The sequence below is a fragment of the Trachypithecus francoisi genome, unplaced genomic scaffold, assembly GCF_009764315.1.
Source record: "Trachypithecus francoisi isolate TF-2019V2 unplaced genomic scaffold, Tfra_2.0 Lachesis_group13, whole genome shotgun sequence".
Taxonomy (NCBI): domain Eukaryota; kingdom Metazoa; phylum Chordata; class Mammalia; order Primates; family Cercopithecidae; genus Trachypithecus; species Trachypithecus francoisi.
Window position 1 is genome coordinate 125,530,493 of NW_022681458.1, and position 17,246 is coordinate 125,547,738.

Below are 17,246 nucleotides of genomic sequence, written 5' to 3' on the forward strand. Positions count from 1 at the left end.
ATGTGCTACAAGCAGAAGTCACTAGAGTTTTCCAAATGTCCCAACTTCACAAATATGTGCCCTTCACCCTCCCTGCTTTCTTCTCCCTGGAATATAGGAGTAATGTCTAGAGCTTCTAAAGTCATTAAGGCTGTCTAAGGCTAGAGTCTATGGAGAGGGGAGTATAAATCTAGAAAGAATTCTGGGCCTCTGATGATCTAGAAACAAGATACCAACCTTGGACTGCCTAATATCAGACTTCTCATTAACCACAAATGAACTAAACTCTGATTTTATTTGAGCCACTCTTTTCTTCTTGATATATGCAGTCAAATGTAAATTTATCTTATGAGGATGATTTATGTTTTCGTACTTTCTGGAATCAGATGGAGAAACTAGGAAGGAAATGCTACCATTATAGCAAAATGAACAGCTGTACTAGAAGAACAGTGACATAAATTTCCAAGAACTGATGACTCTGTGAGCTGGACAATCCCTTAGGGTTTCCTTGCCCTACAGAAAAGTCAATGGATGAATTTATATTTGCTCACATTTGGGTCACTGAAACCAGTTTGAGCTCTTTGAGATCCATTATACTGGCAGCCACCTCATCATGTAGCAGAGAAAAAAATTCAAGAGACAAAACAAGAAAAGTGTAACATGAGTTCTGAGGCAAGAGCTCTGGATAAAGAATTCTGTAGGATGCAGAGAAGGGACAATTCTCTTTAAACTGAGCTGGGCGGGAAGTTTTCGGCAGGAGGAGGCTTCTGGACTGGGCCAAGCCCTGCTGGTGAGTGCTATACTGTAATTGTGGCATGCTTGCTTGAAGAGCTAAGCAGGCAGTCTTTATGCAGACACAATATCCAATGTTTTGTGCTCAGTTCGACCTCAATTAGTATTTACTGAATGGAATTTGCGATGTGATTTGAAGCGGGCTGCAAAACACACTAGTTCCAAAATGCCTCCTGTACAGAAATCCCAGAAATAGGTTTTTTCTTTGTATGAAGGCACTGGAGACTTTAAAAATATAAATATGCCATCTTGAAGAAGAGCACAGTAAGCAGTCATCACGCATTATTACCTCATTAGGTTGCCAGTCAGTTAACAAGTTCATTAGGAAGGAAGGGTGTTCAACTCTCTGGAATAGGCAAACTTTGCTGAAGGTGGTTAATAAGTTCGGGGGGGAAATGATCACTAAATTATGAGAAAAGTATACAGAAGAGAATTTAAAGATTCATTCACTAGGAGCATTAACAATTACAAAAGGAAGCCAGTGTACCATCCTACAGGCTGGGATTGGGTACACAGGGGCTGGGTTCAAATCTCAGCTCTACCACTTGCTGGCTGCTATTTTGGGCACATTATTTAACCCCTTTTGTTTCCATTTCTTTGTCTTTAAAATGGACAGAGTAACAGAGAAGATGGTCCAATGTCATCAGTCCCTTAAAGCAGAATTTAGTGCACATTAGAGATCCATTTGTGAGAAATGTTATGCAGACAGTCTTCATTTTACTCAGTACAGCAGGATGGTAAGACTGACTACACAAGCTGAAACTGGGTAAAGCGATCTTAATAAGAACTGTGGTAGTTCCATGACCTTTAAAATTTGTCATCAAAGCAGGGCGTTGTCTTTCCAAGTCCTAATGCTACTGTGTGCCATTTCTCTGCATGATGGTTCACTTAACCTGGTAGAAGCTCCATAATTAGTGTCTCCTAGTATTATTATGGAGCACTAACTACAAAGGGCATCCTGAGTGCAATGTAATATTGCCTGGTAGTGTGAGACAAACTGTTACAGGTTAGCATCAGAATGCAGGAGACTTGGCACTATAAAACACAAAAAGGCAAGCAGCACTGGATGCTGTATATAATGGTCAACTGTGGGACCATTTTTTTGGGGGGAGGGGTAGCTGGACTGCAGTCCCCAGAGAATAGTTCCACTTTTACAAATTGATAACAGTCAAATTTAAGTCATTCAACTTAGACTCTCTGGATCTTTATAGAGGCCAGTATGTGACTCATCAGAAATAACTGACTTTTAAATTGTAAAAAGTATATTTCATAAAAATGTATATGACAAAATTACATATATGTATTAGACATCAGAATATGTATAGCAGTTAGATATAACTCATCAAAAATGACCACATTTTAAACACATATATCATATGTGTTTTACTACATATGTGTTAAAAAATCTCACTTGACCGGGCACGGTAGCTCACGCCTGTAATCCCAGCACTTTGGGAGGCAGACGCGGGCAGATCACAAGGTCAGGAGATAAAGACCATCCTGGCTAACACAGTGAAACCCTGTCTCTACTAAAAAAAAAAAAAAAAAAAAATACAAAAAGAATTAGCTGGACTTGGTGGCGGGTGCCTGTAGTCCCAACTACTGGGGAGGCTGAGGCAGGAGAATGGCGTGAACCCGGGAGGTGGAGCTTGCAGTGAGCCAAGATCATGCCACTGCACTCCAGCCTGGGCAACAGAGCGAGACTCCGTTTCAAAAAAAAAAAAAAAAAAACTCTCACTTGGTTTTCAAAGATTGGCTTACATGTGTGTAACTGACTGTTGGTGGTCTACCCACATCCATTTTGACTCCCTTTCCTTTACCAACAGAATTCTAATTCTGTGCAACTATTCACGCTCTTCGCTGAAGTCATATGCTACTGAGAAGGTTGTTCCATCTGACATCCCTGAAGATTCCTTCTAACAATGTGATCCAGTGATTCTCAAGTTTTGTCCAGGGGTCATGATTTTGAGATCCTTTTAAGGAATCCATTAGATCTAAACTGTCTTTATTTTTATAATAGACATTATTTGCCTTTTTTTACACTCATTCTCTTACATATACATAGAGGAGTTTTTCAGAGGCTATGCCGTACCTGATGATGCTATCCCTGGGATAGCTGATGGAATGTGTGCTGTGGGCTCTTGTTTTCAAATTCTCTCGGTTTTCATTCAGGACAAAGTTGACACTGATAGATAATAAAATACAGATATCCCAAACCTCTTTAGGATTTTTAAAGTCGAAAGGAATCTTGAGACCAAAAAGTTTGAACACTGCTGGTCTGAGCAAAGGACTATGGTTCATTTCCTTTGCCAGCGATTGGTGGAGGCATAAACTGTGACACAATCTGGCCAATTAGAGAAATCTTGCAAGGTGACCGAGCGTTTCAGATTCTGAGTCAGGACATTCCATTTTTAAATAGAGACACAGGATGAGACAGACACACTTGGTTGGTTTGTTTGTCTGTTTTTGCTGCCGGACATTGTTGCATCTGAATGTAATGCCTGGAACTGCATACTCACCTTATTCCAGCCTGACAATAAAATGAAAGAGCCCCACAGAGGGGAGCCCTAATGTTCTGTATAGAGTTTTCCTTTCCTTTCCATACCTTGGTATGTGAGATAAGTAACCCCAGTATTGTTTAGATAGATCCCTATAGGTTGGATTTTCTGTTACTTGTTTTAGAAAGATTTTTGACAAATAAAATTTGCAATATGTTTACATCTGCAATAAAAAGGAGATAATATTAAGTCACTGAAGATGCCGAATATCACTTTTACATTTTTTTGGCATTCTTAACTTCACCAAAGTTAAGGATATAGTTATCCTTAATAATATATAATAAATATATCCTAGGATGTATTTCTATGATTAATTTTAAGCTTTTCTAAAAACAAAATCTCTCTTGGAATATGCAGTACCCTTGTTTTGCTCATTTCCTTTAATAAAGTAAACAACACAGGTGTAAACCAGTACATGTGTGTCATTTATTCTGACTCCACATCAAGTAAATAATGAACAAGCTAGGAGAATTATTTTTGTTTCTTTCAGTCCCAAAGAAATGAGGTTTTCTATCAACTTGTAAATCCCGTTTTTTCTTTTTTAAGACAAAATCTTGCTCTGTCACTGAGGTGGGAATGCAGTGGCCTGACCATGGCTCACTGCAGCCTCGATCTCCGAGGTTCAAATGATCCTCCTGCCTCAGCCAGCTGAGCAATTGGGACTATAGAAACACACCACCACACCTGCCTAGTTTTTAAATTCTTTATAGAGATGAGTCTAGCCATTTTGCCAGAGCTGGTTTTGAACCCCCATGATCAAGCAATCCTCTTGCCTTGGCTTCCCAAAGTGCTGGGATTATAGGAGTGAGCCACCGTACCTGGCCTTCAAGTCCCAATCTTAATGCCAACAAAGTGATTTTTATATAAAAATAAGAAGAATTGGCATTAGGAGTATAATCCCTAGGAGTTTTTAACTTGGATATATAGCTAAGGTTTTACTGATTCAGCACTCACTGTCTTACATCCATCTGGAGGCCTTTACATAATGCATGTTATCAAGCAACCCAATTAAAAAGTGAAAAATTAATTTAGCCAGGTAGTTAGCTGTTCAGTTGAAATAATGAATCCTCAAGTGGTAGAAGGTTTGTTTGCTGAATTGACTTGGTTATGTTTTTCTTTTCTTTTTTTTTGACTTCTTGTATCATTGATATCCATCTGTCATCTATCTATTTCTTCATCCTTTTGCCTGTCAGTATGTGTGCATTTTTATATAAGAAGACTCATGGAAGACCTGTGAAGTGCCAGACCTTATGCAATGTGGACCCATTTGATCTTTCAAAATCATTTATTTCCCAACTTCTGTGTCCAAGGTGCTTTGCTAAGAAGTAGCGCCAGGTATGGTGGCTGACATTTGTAATCCCAGCACTTTAGAAGTCTGAGGTCAGGAAGGATTGCTTGAGCCCAGGATTTTGAGACCAACTTGGCAACATAGTGAGACCTCTTCTCCACAACAAATTTTAAAAAGTAGCCAGGTGTGGTGGCATGTGCCTGTAGTCCTTGCCACTGGGGAGGCTGAGTTGGGAGCAGCGCTTGAACCTGGGAGGATGAGGCTGCAGTGAACCATGATCTTACCATTTCATTCCAGCCTGGGTGACAGAGCAAGACCCTGTCTCAAAAAAATAGAGAAATAGGTTGTTAGTTATAAGCAAAACAGGAACCCTTTCTTCATGAAACTGATGATCTAGAGTGGTACATAGAAGAAGACTCAATAAGCACACACAGGGACACACATGCAATTATGAAGTTAGTGAAAGAATCAGAAGGGAAATCAACTGTTTTTAGTGGTAGAGAATCAGACAGTGGGAGGAGGGAGGAGTGCTCCTTAGGAAGGTGCCCAAGGAAGTCCTCTGTGAGGAAAGGACTTTCAGTCTGGCACCTGAAAAAAAGGAACCTGTCATGCAATGCTTGGGGGAAGGCCAGCGGACAGTGTGAAGAGTCGGTGCACAGGCCCTGCCTTGTAAGGCTTGTGGGGTCACTGTAAACAGAACAGACATCGTGATGTGTGGCAACCAGGCTTGCGTTGCCATTCAGGTTCCGTATCAACAGTTCATTTGGTTTTAGGTATCAAATGTTGAGAATAATGGAAGGAAATATTCCCTGTGCACTCCTGGCAGAGTTGTAAGAAATATTAATGAAGTTCTAATCAGAACTTGGCTTGCTTCATCAAAGAGAGAGTTCTGGATAACATGTTGTGGATGTAAATATAAAAGTAAAGAAACTATGTGTTTATCAAGGTCAAGGATGAAGAAGTTTGAAATGCACACACACACACAGAGGAATATCATTGATTAGGTGCCATTATTGTTGATATTAAGAGATATTTATCTTTTCATTCACTAATTTATGTTCCTGGCATTGGCTTGACACTCTGTATTGGGCACTATGTTCTGGTTGATGTGAATGAAGTCTTGAAAAGGACAACCTTTCTTAAAGCAAGAAGGGGAGGACAGACAAAATGGCAAAGCAAAGGCAGCCTAATAGAATTACGCAAAATGCCTTAGGAATATGAAAGTTCTTTTTTTCTTTTTTTTGGTTTGTTTTGAGACAGAGTTTTGCTCTTCTCGCCCAGGCTGGAGTGCAGTGACCCCATCTCAGCTCACTGCAACCTCCACCTCCTAGGTTCAAGTGAGTCTCCTCCCTCAGCCTCCCGAGTAGCTGGGATTACAGGTGTATGCCACCACACTGACCTAATTTCTATATTTTTAGTAGAGACGGGGTTTCACTATGTTGTCCAGGCTGGTCTCGAACTCCTGACTTCAGGTGATCCACATGCCTTGGCCTCCCAAAATGCTAGGATTACAGGCATGAGCCACCGTACCTGGCCAGGAATATTGAAGTTCTTTAACTCAATGTGACTTGTACATATCTCTTCAGTGTCATCTTTTGCCTTATTTCAGACAGAGTTAACTTCATTTTTCAGTGTCTTAAATGTGACACATTACTTCCCTCTTTACTTTGTAAAGGTTTTGTTTTGTTCCTGAAACATGTAACCATCTTCTATTCATCGTTTAAGCCTTTATTTAAATGCATTTATTTCAAGCAATCTTTCTAAAATCAGTGTTTCCCAAAATGTGTTCCATGAACCATCTATATCATAATTACCTGAGAATGTGTTCTTTAAATTGCAGATTTTTGCACACCATCCCCAACCACACCCTCTGAATGAGTAGAGATCCATAATTATACATGTTAATACATTTTCCTGAAAGTTATTTTGCACTCTCAATTTGATCACTATTACCCTAGATTTGCCAGGGGTCTCTTTTATGTTCCCATGGACATATTTTCCCTCTACTGTAAGATTTATTGCCTGTAATTGTTGTTGGTCTGCTAAATTCATCCTCCAAAATCATTGAAAGTTCACAGAGATAGGAAGAATGCGTTTACTAGTCACTGTAAGTCCCATATTCAACATGGAGCTGTGGCTCTCTAGGTGGCCAATCATTAGATGTATGTTTTGCAGAGCAGGTACAGAAGTTATCCAGGTCATCAAGGGACAGAACAGTCTTCCAGGCAGAGAGAATCATGTCTGAGCAAGTTAGTTCAGATCATACACAGGTTGGATGTGTAGGTGGGAGACTGGGTGTTAGGGAGTGAATGACTGTTAAGTCAGGCTAGAGAAATAAAATTGTGTTTAGCTTATCAACAATCCATACCTACAGAAAAGTGTCAAGCATAGCATAATAGAAAATAAAAGGGGAGATACGGCCATGAAACCTAGGTTTCAGGCCTGAATTGGCCATGGACTGGTTAATTTACTTTAAACAATTACTTGACCTTATGTGTCTTGTCTTTCCAAACTGGAAGTTGTGTATAATTATCTCACTTTCTCACTTTATAAAGAAAAATATTTACATAGTACATACAAATGAGCGTGCCAAGATAAACATAAAAGTAGGAAGCAAATGCCAAGTGTGATATGTGTGTGTGTGTGTGTGTGTGTGTGTGTGTGTGTGTGTGTTTAACCAAATTTGACAATCCTCTTTCAGGACTGAAAGATTTATTTATTTCTTGGACTTTGGATCCTCCTTGTAGTTAAGTTTTCAAACCATTTGTCCCTTACCTGAAAGCCACAATGAACTCCAGAGGGAAAAAGTTTTACTTGTGTATACTTCTTATACCTTCCATTAACATTATCCACTTATTTCTATTTTATCTTGATACAACATTTTACTCTTATAAGCCCCCTGTTGTATGGGTCTGTACAGCTTTGCATTGTTACACTTCAGGATTCAAGTGTCATAAGTAACTTTTCACACATAGAAAATGTCATGTTACAATCTAGAGCAATGTCTGTTTTTAGCAAATTGCTGATCTTTTCGTCTTTCTTTCATATAAAACACACACACACACACACATACACACACAAACCTGCCTGCAGAAAACTAGCCTGGATTCATTCCATCACTCTCTTCCTGTCAAACAATTGCGAATGTGTCAAGTATTGTGCATTCTGAGGCTACAATTGGCTGTGTGCTAGTTTCTCGGGCATCACAGGTCTACTAGATTTAATAGAGGAGCATAGCTTTACTTACAAGAAATAAAGATGTTTGCAAAATAATGTAGAAAGCCAAATTTTAAATACCAAAAAAGTTAGTTTAAAATGAATTAACTAAGTCATTCAAAATTTGAGTGCTACATTTGTTCAATCGTGAATCAGTAGTAAGTGGAAATGTAGATTTCCACAGCAAGCATATTAGTGTCTACACCATAGTTCTAAATGCAACAATAATTGGGCATGTTGAGGGGCACTGAAGCCAGGCAACAGAGTTTGGAACTGATGAATAGGAGGAGGAGTAAAAGATTTTACTATTAGTGCCAACTACCCCTCCCCCTGCCTCCTCCTCCTAACAGTATGCTTTTATTATGGCGAGATGTTAGTCAAAGGATGAATATTTAGTTAAACTGGAAAATAAGTTCTGGAGAATAAGTTCAAGGGACCTATTGTACATCATGGCGACTGCAGTTAAGAACAATATATTATATATTTGAAAATTGCTGAGAGTAGGTTTCAAGTTTTTTTCACAACACACAAAGATGGTATGTAAGGTAAACCCCCACGTTACATTAAACAGCTTGACTTAGCCATTCTACAATGTATGCATATCAAAACATCATCTTGTACAATATAAATATATACAAAAAACAAATAAATACATAAAACAGCAAAGATGCATTAATGGTCATTGAGTTATAAATTCAACTTATATTATTGTATTTGTTTCTGACACAGTTCATGTGGTAGGTACTATTAGCCCTATCTCATAGTGGATAAAATTGAAGAAATGTAGAAACAGATATCATATGTGCAAGTTCATGATTCATCAACTTAGGTCGGCCTAATTTCCAGTCTGTACCTATCAGCAACTCATGCTGTTTTGGCATCACCCTTGGAGGGCACGGGGCTAGGTCAAAAGAGAATCAAGAACCATATTTTGGTAATATTTTAAAAGTATTGAGTAAGAGAAACTAAGTCAATTTCAAATAAGTCATTTGGATATGCTGTTGTTTTTTCTTTCCAAGATACCTTTGGTTTCTTAAGACAGTGACAAGTCTGTTGAACACTGTAATTCTTTTTTTGGATAAGATTTTTGTGTTAGTAGAAAATCTTGAGAAAGCGAAACAGGGAACACTGGTATTTTTCAGTGGTGTCGCCTTTGCTTGCATTCCCATTTTGTCAGCCTTTGAGGAGCCATATTCACTATTAAGTTTGTCTTCAACATCCATTCTCTAGCACAGCCCATAAAACAGTCCCCTCATCTAACTCCATATGAATCTAATGTAATTTTAACCTAAAAACAGAAAAATGAATTAGGAAATACATTTGTCTTTAATATAATATAGAGTTCAGTGAATTCTGTGAGGCATTTAACCAAAATAACTTGTGCTTTCCTTAGATTTTGCAACGCATTTTTAAAGATAATTTATGTAAAATTATTTTACTGTATACAAGAGATATTTTCGAGGGTTTTTTTTTTTTGGAGGCTGCATTGCTTAGATACAGTTTGGCATTTAAAATCATAAAGACTTGGGTTTAAATCTCAACTCTGCTGCGTGATTTTCAGTATATCTTTGAACTTCTTTGAGTCCCAGTTACTTCATCTGAAAATTTTGAAGGTTGAGAACACATAACTACAATAACTTTTGAGGGGAATAGAAATAATTCTTCGACAACAATTGTTGCAGTTGCACGTAGCTACTCAGTGAGTGGTGAATGTTGAGTATTTTGCAGCTTTAAAATTATTGTTTTTAGCAAATTATTATAGCATACTACATATTAGCTAACACTATTATAAGAAACTGAAATCATTTAGAACCTTTCTAACTTTTGTCTTATTTTTGTTTTTTTCCTCTCCATCTGTGTAAGAATCTGAGAAATCATGATCTTGAGCTTCATGCGGAGAATATTTTCTTCTATCAGGGATTCTTGTTCTTTGCATTTCTTTTCAGAAACACCTCAAGGTTTATGTCCTTATAATACATTTGGAAGAAGCACACTTCCCTAGAGATAGGGCTTTATTTAAAACATCTCTTCATTCAAGGAGAGAATGTCATTTGCTGGCATTTCCCCCAACTTATCTTTGTGCCTATTCTTACATCTGGAGTGTGTCATGACAGTCACTATAGTGATGTCCTCCAAGATCCTTGACACTATGTAGGCTTCTTTCCCATTGAGTCCTGGGAATGAGAGCTGGCAATGTTGATTTAGATCCTTCAGGTGAACTACAGTGACTTGTCACTTTTCATGTTCTGAAATCCTACAGTGCAAAAACCTCATGACAGTTTATGCTCCTCTTCCCTTGTCTTCTGCCTCTTCCTCTAAATATTTCTGATCTTTAACTCTACCTCTTGCTAACTACCAATCTGTAGCTAATGTATATTCTGAATTGTATCTGGATACACTGAGTTCTGGTGCCACCAGTAAAAACCATCTAGCCCATTAAAGCTGTTTGTGAGATGCTTTATGTGGGATACAGTCTTTTAATGCTCATGATAACAAACATATATGATCCTTTCATGAATAAGTAACAAATAATATCAGCGCTGTATGAGATATTTGAATATTTGGAAGACAGAAGTTTTCTCATACATCTCAGAGTTCTTTTATATTTGAAGAAGTGACACTTCACTTTATTATTGGATTTTCATTATCATATTTGGGAAAGTTCTCACAAAATCTCAGACCTGAAGTTGTAGATAGAATTATAGTGCACAGGCCTGGCATGGTGGCCCACGCCTGTAATCCCAGCCCTTTGGGATGCCGAGGTGGGTGGATCATGAGGTCAGGAGATCGAGACCATCCTGGCTAACACGGTGAAACCCTGTCTCTACTAAAAATACAAAAAATTAGCCGGACGTGGTGGCGGGCGCCTGTAGTCCCAGCTACTCGGGAGGCTGAGGCAGGAGATTGGCGGGAACCCGGGAGGTGGAGCTTGCAGTGAGCCGAGATCGCGCCACTGCACTCCAGTCTGGGAGACACAGCGAGACTCCGTCTCAAAAAAAAAAAAAAAAAAAAAAAAAGAATTATAGTGCACAAAGGTGTCTGTTATAATCTTCAGAACCCAAGAATACATTAGGCGATATGTCAAACAGGAAGTAAAGTTGCAAAAGTAATTAATGTTGCTTATCAGCTGTATTTGAAATAGGAAAACAATCCTGTATTATCAGGATGAACCCAGTGTAATCAAAAGGGTCCTTAAAAGTGAAAGAAGGAGATAGAAGAGAATTATAGATTGAAGTGAGTATGGAAGAAAGACACAGAGAAATGTAACATTGCTTGCCTTGAAATAGAGAAGGAGTCTACAGAAGCCCTGGGATGTGGGTGGTTTCTAGAAGCCAGAAAAGGCAAGGAAATGTAATATTCCTCCAGAGCCTCTAGAATTAATGCAGCCTTGCTGATACTTGATTTTTAACCCAATGAGATCTATGGCAGACTTCAAACGCACAGAACTGCAAGATCGCACACTTGTGTTTTAAGCTGTTTAAAGTCATTTCAGTTTATGGCAATTTGTCACAGCAGCCACATAACATTAACACACGATTTCATTCTTTATGTAAAAAAGACAGAGAGGATGACTTGGTTAAGTTTACATGGGTGTTGATGGAGGAGAGTAAAATTAGAGCAAAACTTAGAAAAGGCATTATTAAAGGAGGTTAATTTCTCATTTTCTTCCATATCCTTATCACATCTCTTAATGCTGCCAACATAATGCATGCTTACAAATCAATGGAGTCTCTTTGACCATTTATGAATCAAAATAAAATTATAATCTACACTGGTAGATGAGAGAGTCCCTACCGCCTTTCAGAAAACAAATTATCTTAATAAATAACCATTCGAACCATCTCGGTATGTTAAGACTATTAACACCTTAGGGAAAAAATGGCTCATTATGCTTTGCAGTTTTATATAATTGCATCATAGCAGTTTGTTCAAATGACTCTTTTAACAAAAAGAAATAGAATACTGAGTAATCTTACCACAAATCTTGAAGAAAATGAGACATTTGATCTTGCTGTGAATTCCAAATTACTGCACGTTCATCTTTGATAAAGTCTCAAAGATACTTTACGAAGTTGAATGCTGTCATAAAAAACCCATGCACACCAATCAGTTCCACGGACAGAACCAAGCAGGTGAAAATCTTGAATAGAAGGTCAGTCTACACAGGTGACTTAAAATAATTTACACGATAAATCTTTGGAAGGACAATGTTGACTTCTGATGTCTCTACCTCTTTATTCTTTTTTCTCTTGCTACATTTTTAAGTGAAGTGTTGTAATGAACATCGTAGGGTGCTTGCACTAATCACCAGCATCCAAAGATAAATGATGATGGAGATAGTGATATAAATTTTATAAAACACCTAAAATACAGAACAGATTTATTGTCTTTGTTGCAGTTCATAAAATACATGAATGAAAATATAGAAGTTTGGAATATTTTTTATCTCAAAGCAGAGATGGCCCTGACAGTTTTCTATGAAATGTGGCTGACATATTGATGCTTGCGTTGGGAGTGGAGCTGGGGAAAGGAGATAAAGAGGAATAGGGGACGGATTTCTTTACTCAAAGAATAACGAGGTAGTTTCTGTAATTTTAGATACTACTCAAAGAGGACCCAGCATAATTTGAGAAAAAAAAGAAGTAAAGGACTTCTGATTGTCTTTTACATTGCAGAGAATCTTAGTTTGGATTCTGAAGTTGCTAAAGCAAACGCCTTGGGTTTTGCTGGATGCATGTCTTCCGTCCAGTACAACCACGTAGCACCACTGAAAGCTGCCCTGCGCCATGCCACCGTCGCGCCTGTGACTGTCCATGGGACCTTGACGGAATCCAGCTGCGACTTCATAGTGGACTCAGATGTGAATGCAGTGACCACGGTGCATTCTTCATCAGGTATACTCAAGAGCACGCACAAGAGAGCTTCTGTCACTGGCACTAATTTTGGTGTCTTCAAGAAGCTTCCAGATGAAAGGGTTGGCTAATGCGGCTCAATTTTTACCTTGTATAATTACAGGTGGTTAAAAGTTATGACTGATATTTCATGGGTGATTTTTATATATAATTGATGTAGTTTTATTTTTAATATGATGAGTACTTAGAAGTAAATGCATAGTTGTGTACTTTGCTTATTATGCATGTATATAATGCATTGTGTGTGTGTGTGTGTGTGTGTGTGTGTGTTTGTATACATAGTCACTACTGTTGAACCGGATACTGCTCTGAGAATTGAGGTATTCAGAGAATGGGAGGCAGCAAGCTGGTTCTCCAACTAATATGATAATTCATGTGATTAAAATAAACCTTTGTTAGCTTTATTAAGAAATAATTGACAAATACAAATTATATATTTTCAAAGTGTAAAATCTGATAAACATGTGCATTGTGTAATTACTATCACAATTAAATTAATCACACTTATCACTGCACATAGTTACCCTTTGTGTGTGTATATGTATGTACATCTGATGAAGACACTTAAGGTTTACTATTTTAACAAACGTCAAGTAAACAACACAGTATGAATAACTGCGGTCATCATGCTGTACATTAGTTCACCAAAATTTGGGCCTAGTGTGGTGGCTCATGCCTGTTATTTCAGCACTTTGGGAGGCTAAGGCGGGTGGATCACCTGAGGTCAGGAGTTCAAGACCAGTCTGGCCAACGTGGCGAAACCCGATCTTTACTAAAAATACAAAAATTAGCTGGTCATGGTGGCAGGCACCTGTAATTCCAGCTACTTGGGAGGCTGAGGAATGAGAATCGCTTGAACCCAGGAGGCAGAGGTTGCAGTGCCCCAAGATCATGCAACTGCACTCCAGCCTGAGGGATAGAGCGAGACTCTGTTTCAAAAAAGAAAAAAAAAAAAAAACCCAAATTTATCATCTTCTGACTGAAAGCTTGTACTCTTTAACCAACAACTCTCCATTTCCTCCACACGCCAGCCCCTGCCAACCACCGTTCTGTTTCTATGAGTTTGACATTTTTAGATTCCACATATAAGTTATATCGTATAGTATTTGTCTTTCTGTGTCTTGTTTATTTCAAATGGGCACAACGTCCTCTAGGTTATTCTGTATTGTCACAAATGGCATGATCTTTTTTAATGCTGAATAATTTCCAATTGCGTGTGTATATGCCACAGTATCTTTAATCATTTAAGTATTAACAGGCAGATTGTTTCCATATCTTGGCTATTGTGAATAATACTGCAGTAAACACTAGTGCAGAAAGCTGCAGCCATCACACTCTCTGATTTCAAACTATATTGCAAAGCTGTAGTAATCAAAAAAGCATAATACTGGCATAAAACAAACACATAGTCCAATAGAATGGAATAAAAAAGCCAGAAATAAACCCAGGCTTATTTAATCAACTAATCTTTGGCAAGATTTCCAAAAATACATAATGTGGAAAATGTTGCTTATTCAATGAAGTGTGCTGGGAAAATTGAATATCCACATGCAAAAGAATAGAATTGGACCTTTATCTTACACCATATAAAAATTAACTTGAAATGGATTAAAACCTTAAATATAAGACCTGAGACTGTAAACTCCAGGAAAGGAACATAAGGAAAATCTCCTTAACATTGGTCTTGAAAATATATGTATATTTTTACATGGCACCAAAAGTAGGATCAACAAGAGCAAAAATAAAAAAAATGAGACTGCATAAAACTAAAAAACTTCTGTACAGCTAAGGACACAATACACAAAATGAAAAGGCAATCTACAGAATTGGAAAAAAAAAGTTTTTAAACTATATGACTGATGAAGGGTTAGTATCCGAAGCATAAAAAGAATTAATATAACTCAATAGCAAGAAAAAAGATAAAAGAAAAACACTTAAAAAACAGGCAAAGGATATGAATAGGCTTTTTTTTTTTTTTTCCCCCGCAAAAGACATACAAACGTCCAACAGGTACCTGAAAAGGTGCTTAACATCACTGATCATCAGGGAAATGCAAATCAAAACCACAATGAGATGTCACTTCACAGCTGATAATATGATGGCTAGTATCAAAAAGACAAGAACAACATATGTCGGAGAGGAAGTGCAGAAAACGGAACCCTTGTACACTACTGGTGGGAATGCAACTTGGTACAGCCATTATGGAAAAGAGTAGAGAGGTTCCTCAAAATATTAAAACTCGAATCCTGTTTCTGAATATGTAACCAAAATAAATTAAATCAGCCTTTTTTAAAAGTAGAAAAAATCCACAGCACCATCATCCACGCATCTAGGCTTCACCACTCTCTAAGTGCCTTTTTTATCTTTTCTTAGTCACTGTCATTTTGAATGTCTGAAAATGTATCTGGGATTTTGTTTTAATCAGGTATGATAAGGTGACAGGCATGAGATGACAGCCTTTGAAAGAAAACTTTCTTACAGTTCACAAGAAAGGAGATACATTATGCCATGCAGAGCCACATGGAGGAGTGCTAGGGTTGGTCAGGAGGCAGAAAGAGAAAGGGCAAAGTGTGGTGGGGTGGCTGTGTTGCAGCTTCCATGGGAAGGAATGGGGTGAACCAGGTAGGCAAGCTTGAGCCAGTTAGAATTGGATAGTTTGAATAATGTGGACAGTATCTGTGCTACAAGGGTAGTCTCCAGTTATTTAATACTTGGCCTTGAGTTATTTAAGGCAAGAGAAATACTGGGTTGGTGGGTGTGAGTTAAATAAATGAGTTAGTGGGGGAGATGGGCTCTGGATTGATTGGTTTGTGTGTAAAATGCATGCTTGCAGGCATGTTGTTTGCTCTCTCTAGGAATTAGCCCTGGGAGAGGCAGTGTCTCCCTGGCCAGCAAGGTCCTCAAGATGTCAAAGCATCATACATACTGATAAAACAAAATGACCGATACACTGGGATAAAACCAAGACATCCGCATGTATCAACATATCAATATAGATAGAAGCAGTAATAATGTTGTCATTCTGATTATGCTTTAAAGTAGTTTGTATAGAGGTGAGGAGGTATTGTCAGGTTTTTCCAGGATGCTTTTCCTAAATCCACAGGATATACATTTTGTTCAGATTTTGCTGCTAGTATTGATATACAGTATGGGTTTTGCAAGTCGTGGTGATGAAGAGGCTAGGTCTGAGATGTTTGATAAAGCTCCCAGGTTACCATGGTATTGTTTTACCCTCCCCTTGCCCCCAAGCATACACTAAGAACAATAGTGGTAGGCGTCGAAGGGTTCTGGGACACGGAAATTTTCTATTACAGGCACAATTCCCCCAGCAATGGTCTATGATAGGTCATGATGTGTTCGTAGGAAGATAAAAGGTGGGACATCCTATTACAGTAAACAAGTCAGGGGGATTTTCATATCTTGGGAAATACATGGAGAAACATACATGGTCTTAAATGGCAGGACTCTTAGCCAAGACCTTTAGCCTGAGATCCATAGTGCCCAGTCCAATATTTTGTAAAAACTGAGAAATACATTTTTTAACCAAGTTGGTAATCTGAGTAGGATATTTAAATATTTTTATCTACTCTTCCAGCAATGTATTGCCCACTCCTTTACTGCTTTAGGTTTCACCATTTTATTCTTCAAATGCGATTTTGAGTTGTCTTTCGTGAGACTGTTGTGATTCTCCTGTTGCCTCATTCATCACACATCTTTCAAGCAGCTACTCAGTGTTAACTTCCATAGTTAGTGGAGATAACAAAAACTAAGAAACATTTAAAGTCCCTACTTTTAGAAATCTGTAAAGATGATGGAAGGCGATGGTTCAGGGAATGAGGGTGCAGCATTGGATGCTGGGCACAATATCATAATACAGTGTGAGCAATGCTAAAGGAAAGATATGAACAGAGTTTTTGAGTTGTATGGAACCTAGAAAAAGCAGCAATATATTTTTAGATGAACTAATGATAGATTTCTAAATAATACGATCATGGCAATTGCTTAGGGAGAAGGGTTTGCAATGTTCAGAAGACAGAAGACCATTACAAAAGGAAATATGTAAGTTAAAGTACAACTTTCTGGTAGAGTGTAGCATATTTAGTAATCAGTGAAAACCCCTCACAAGTCAATCATTAGGTGCAAGTGTAGAAGTCCAACATATTTCAATAATGAGGAGTTCTTACGGAATGTTAGCGCTCTCTCTCTCTCTCTCTCTCTATATATATATATATATACACATAGATATTCCACAGAGATAGATATAGATAGTTGCTCAATGTCTATCTATATAATTATAATGCACAATAAATTCTATTCTGTAAGAATAGACATATATAGATATATATATAGATCTTGATCTTGATCTATATTTAAAGATCAAGATCTATATATACAATATAAATAGACAGATACATTTAAGCTGCGTCATTCTTTTTTTTTCTTTTTGAGAGGGGAATTAAAACTAAAAGATAGCTCTAAAATTGTTAAAGACAATTTAGA

The 17,246-nt window shown here is 37.9% G+C and overlaps 1 protein-coding gene across 1 annotated transcript in view; it reads left to right on the plus strand.

Annotated features, from left to right (window-relative positions):
* The window catches only part of CNTNAP5 (contactin associated protein family member 5), a 493,109-nt gene that overhangs the window by 462,343 nt on the left and 13,520 nt on the right, over positions 1-17,246 (plus strand). Inside the window, exon 19 of the mRNA XM_033231817.1 lies at positions 12,510-12,728. Within this exon, the coding sequence (XP_033087708.1) occupies positions 12,510-12,728 (219 nt within the window). The remainder of the gene's footprint in view (positions 1-12,509; positions 12,729-17,246) is intronic.